Source organism: Silene latifolia, chromosome Y, assembly GCF_048544455.1.
Source record: "Silene latifolia isolate original U9 population chromosome Y, ASM4854445v1, whole genome shotgun sequence".
NCBI classification, from domain to species: Eukaryota; Viridiplantae; Streptophyta; class Magnoliopsida; order Caryophyllales; family Caryophyllaceae; genus Silene; species Silene latifolia.
The window spans coordinates 108,840,594-108,844,915 of record NC_133538.1 but is presented as its reverse complement, the minus strand read 5'-3'; the positions used below and the strand labels follow the sequence as shown (position 1 = coordinate 108,844,915).

At 34.3% G+C, this 4,322-nt stretch overlaps 1 protein-coding gene and 1 long non-coding RNA gene across 2 annotated transcripts in view; one reads left to right on the top strand and one right to left on the bottom strand.

Annotated features, from left to right (window-relative positions):
- Nucleotides 1-1,397: 1,397 nt before the first annotated feature.
- LOC141627275 (uncharacterized) lies at nt 1,398-3,274 on the top strand. The gene is made up of 3 exons (XR_012536841.1): nt 1,398-1,487; nt 2,840-2,958; nt 3,186-3,274. It is a non-coding gene; the product is annotated as an uncharacterized LOC141627275 (long non-coding RNA).
- LOC141627274 (replication protein A 70 kDa DNA-binding subunit B-like) overlaps nt 2,571-4,322 on the bottom strand; it is a 2,891-nt gene continuing 1,139 nt past the window's right edge. The window contains exons 5-11 of the mRNA XM_074440623.1: nt 4,289-4,322; nt 4,062-4,188; nt 3,794-3,955; nt 3,554-3,674; nt 3,170-3,352; nt 3,025-3,084; nt 2,571-2,918 (exon numbers count right to left, since the gene is read on the bottom strand). The exon at nt 4,289-4,322 is cut by the window's right edge and continues 45 nt beyond it. Coding sequence (XP_074296724.1) covers nt 3,579-3,674; nt 3,794-3,955; nt 4,062-4,188; nt 4,289-4,322 — 419 coding nt within the window. The 3' untranslated portion in view covers nt 2,571-2,918; nt 3,025-3,084; nt 3,170-3,352; nt 3,554-3,578. The remainder of the gene's footprint in view (nt 2,919-3,024; nt 3,085-3,169; nt 3,353-3,553; nt 3,675-3,793; nt 3,956-4,061; nt 4,189-4,288) is intronic.

Below are 4,322 nucleotides of genomic sequence, written 5' to 3'. Positions count from 1 at the left end.
GGTTGGGCTGTGAAGTTTTCAATTAAGTATGTTAGTAAAATCATTTACTAAGAGTTCAACATCAACAAATAGGCTTATATAAATACTAACCTTATAGCACGCTTTCTATTAGAGACCTCATCTTCAGTGTCGTATATATAGAGTTGTGTGAACTTTGGGGATGCGCCTTCCATAGGCAGTAGGCTCCCTATGTTGTGGTAGTTTTGGCCATGTAGTTTAAATGTGTAAGTAGATCGGCCTTGATTGATGGTTCTATCAATCTTTCCACCCATTGATGTAAAGGAAAACATCATGTTGTAGGCTCGAATGTTGTTAATAAAGTCCTTGCTTTTAGCATCATTTTTACTAAGGAGGTTCGTGAGTGTTGCAGGGGGCTTTTTTAGAAACGGTAGCTCCACTTTACCTTGCATACAACAGAGTGAGAATTTTGGGTTGGAGGTCTTTCTATCTTTCCTGACCCTTTCATCGTACCACATCATTGATTCACATGACTCACAACACCATGTTGGATCTCCAATATCCCAATATTCTAGATAAATGAAAAGATGAGACTAAGTTAATATAGGTTATTAAGGGTAGATAGATATGGAAACCCCTAAAGTATGAAGGTATAAGATGCCTAGTTATGCCATAAAAAACAATACCTTCACCAAATAAGTTTAAATCAGCTCCTTTCGCGCGTAAGAAGGAAAACAATAAAGGTTAGTAGGTGTATATTTATGTTATATAAATTTAACAATTACCGGCGAAATTATTATTACCTTCCTGTAGTTCATCATCGTCATCTGGAATATAGGAACATATGTTAGCGTGTGAAATAATAAGATACTACTGAACGAATAGTATTATAGGTACATATGTTACCTCCATGGTCATTATTGTATTGTAACCCATGATCTTCCAATTGTGTTCCATTTAAGACATTGTTGCTACATTCTCCTGTGTTGTTGGTATAACTCATCATGATAATCCAATCGAGTTTTTTCATATGTATTAAAAACAGTCTTATTTTACTTGTCTCGTAACAAACTGTATATAAGAACGTACCTTGTTCGTATGTTGTTTGACATCCAGCTTTATTGGACGAATATGTTGTTTTCTGACCTGTTTAAATTAAATTGAAATTAAAAGGAATTGATGATTGTTGTTAGAACTAAATAAGACTTGAGTGATATTAACATGTGGAGTTATAGACAATCGATTATGAATCGGTTAATAGTTAATATATACCTGAGTTGTTTGTGTTTCCTGACAATTCAATTGAATTGAGTAAGTTTCTTGTAACACATTGTGTAACCTTTTTATTTTGGATGACATGCTTTCCAGGGCGTAAAGGGGAGCTCCCAAATAACACAGATGATAAACCCTTGCTAGAGGAAAGAGCGGCATGTGGAGTTAGGTTTCCCACTGATAAATTTCGGTGATCAGGTCGCGGTTGTTGATGTTGTCCTTAATAACAAAAAGAGAAGACAATGTCCAGAGGAGCGGTAAGTGCTATAATTCCCACTATGATATGTAAGATAAGACTGTATAAACATAATGTGAAATATTATTGATTTGGGGCTCACCATTCGAAATGTCTATCAAAGGAGTTCGTAGGGTTTCCTGTGATCTCAAACACGGGGTTGCAACATTTTGATCACAATTCGTATTCTCGTTGTCTATAAGAAAGGTCAGAAATACAAATTTTTTATATAAGTGATCTGAAATATACAATAACTAATATAATCACGGAAATTTGATGATGTATATAGCAGTGAAATTACCTTGATCTCCGTATGTCAATCGTTGTTTCTTTGTGGCTATTATCAGACGACTAATTTGTCTGGCTGCTTTTGATTTTGTTGGGTTCATTATAGAAGGATCCTTTTACTTTGCTGATAGAAGTTGAGTGAAAACACTTAAGGGTGAACGACACAGTTACAAAAAAAAAAGAAAATCTCAATATATAAGAACACATCTTTTGATATTCTGGAATAATCCAAATATATATAATAGTATAATACTATCCCTGATTTCCTGTTAAATGGTTACTAATGCAATATTGATATCTGTGAGTTTCTAGTCAAAGTTAGTTTTGATTTAATGTTAGCAAATCAATATGATACTTCTTAATAAATATTTGAAAGTGTAATGTTCCTTTCTTTATCTTTTTGCTGGGTCCTACTCAGAATAATTTAATTTAGTTTATCAGCATGATGTTTGTTGATGTTTGCAGTATTGAAACTATGTAGCCTTGTAAGTAGTTGTTGCTTGACCTGCAAATCAATCAACGTACTTGAGTAGTTGTAGTTTCTTGTTGGGCTATTTGTGTTTGAATTAACCTGAGTTGCTTAACTGAGTATCTTTTGAGTTAGAAAAATCACCATGTTAGAAGTAAGTCAGTAACGGGCCAAGTGGGCTGCTGGTCATCTATCAGAGCTGATCATATTATTGTTTGCCTAGGGCCACAGAAATCATCATGTTACCAGCAAGTTGTTCGGTCACATGAAAATAAGTGACAATATAGCTAACAGTGTAAAATAAGTAACGTACTTGTAAATTATTCTAGATTTCAAGTACATTTAAAATTGCTGAATTCCAAAACCTTCATAAAACTGATATGTAAAGTACATCTAGAATTGCTGAAATGCAAAACCTTAAAAAAAATGATCTAACAACTGTTTGTTATCTCTAATAAACAAACAACATTATTAAACATCGAAATCATAAGGGAAATCCAACTAACTTAAAACTAAAAATTATTTTTTAGCTTGATAAATGCATCACTTTCCAATGGCTTCCACCTTCACGGACACATGTTTTTTGGTTGTACTGAGCTGGACATCATCTTCACCAGATTCGGCCATGCGCTTTGTAGGAGTGAGGTTCGAGGAGGTACTTGTGGATTCATGTTCTGCAGTGCTTTGCACGGACTCCTGCAAATAAAGCATTTGATAAGATGACTTCATGTTGAATGTGAGTTGATGAGATAAATCTTTATGTATTTTATAGTGTAAAGTTGATGGTTTTCTATTATCGCACCTTTCCTTTATCATTCTCTAAGCCACTTTCTTCGCGGGAATCCGCCTCCAAATCATTTCCCTGATGTATATAATAATAATTAGTGCCTATTATATTTTTATCCATGAACTAATATGGCTATGGTTATTTATTTTCTAAAACGTACCGGTATTGTTTTGCAGGTTCCTATGTATTTCTCGATAAGAACGGGATCTTCAGAAAGCTTGTTAACACTATATGAATCCCAGCCCTTGGTAAGATTGTACTTCGGATGAACTTTGATCCTAAAGATGAACTTTCGATCAAGTAGTGCATCAAGTTCACTCGGATAAGCATCTGGATCCCCGTGCTGTACAACAAAATTATAAATGGTTAGTTTTCAACTTTTGTTGTCATGATATAAGGTTGTACGCTTTGTAGTAATAGTATATGGATAACCATACTCATTGAACAGGTATAATGCATTAAAAAATCGTAATCTACATTCAAAAATCGTAGCTGCTAGTTGATCTTTGGGTAGAAACAATTTAATTGAAGGATAGGTGTATACCTGAAGTTGGTTATCTCTTAAGTCTTTAGCTTGATTGTTGTATCAAATTCGAGACTTGGGAATCAAATAATATAAATGTCGCATTTCCAGTATGATCTACTACATTAACCCTTACTTTGTACTGTGATATTTACGGGGAAAAAAAATAGTTTTTAAAAAATGTGATAGACTTGGATGGGATATTTTTATATGCTTAGATGGTCTTTTCGCAGTAAATTATTGTATATCAAAGAGGGATACCGAGTACCACAAATTTTGCATATCCTTCACATTTGGCATTACAAACCCATTTCCCTTTGTCATCCAACTCCCATTTGATTTACATGTCTTGCAACTCTCTATAAACCATTTATATTTGGTGTCAAACCCTTTCACAGTGGCTAAGGTTACATAGTATCCTTCCTGCTTAGAAGTATGGCCAGATCAAGAGTATTAAGAAGATGAATGGTTGTCATAATATGATCTGATTTTTTTAAAAAGTTCTTAGTGGAGTGGTTGATTGTATAACCTCTTGGCTTTCTCTAATTTCGTCAATTGTCCTCCTTGTATTTGGTTCTAGTAGCTCGCCCCGCAATTGTGTCGAGTGACTTGAAAGATGTGTCAATGTCACCGATGTTCTACATCCACTTCCCATCCTGGTAAGATGTGGTGAACAACTTGTGATGTATCTAATCTTAAATTTGTTAGAGAGCATATGTACGTCATTAACAAATTGACGTTATATTAAAACAATACCTCTTTATGAAATCACGGACTTCAGGGATCTCAG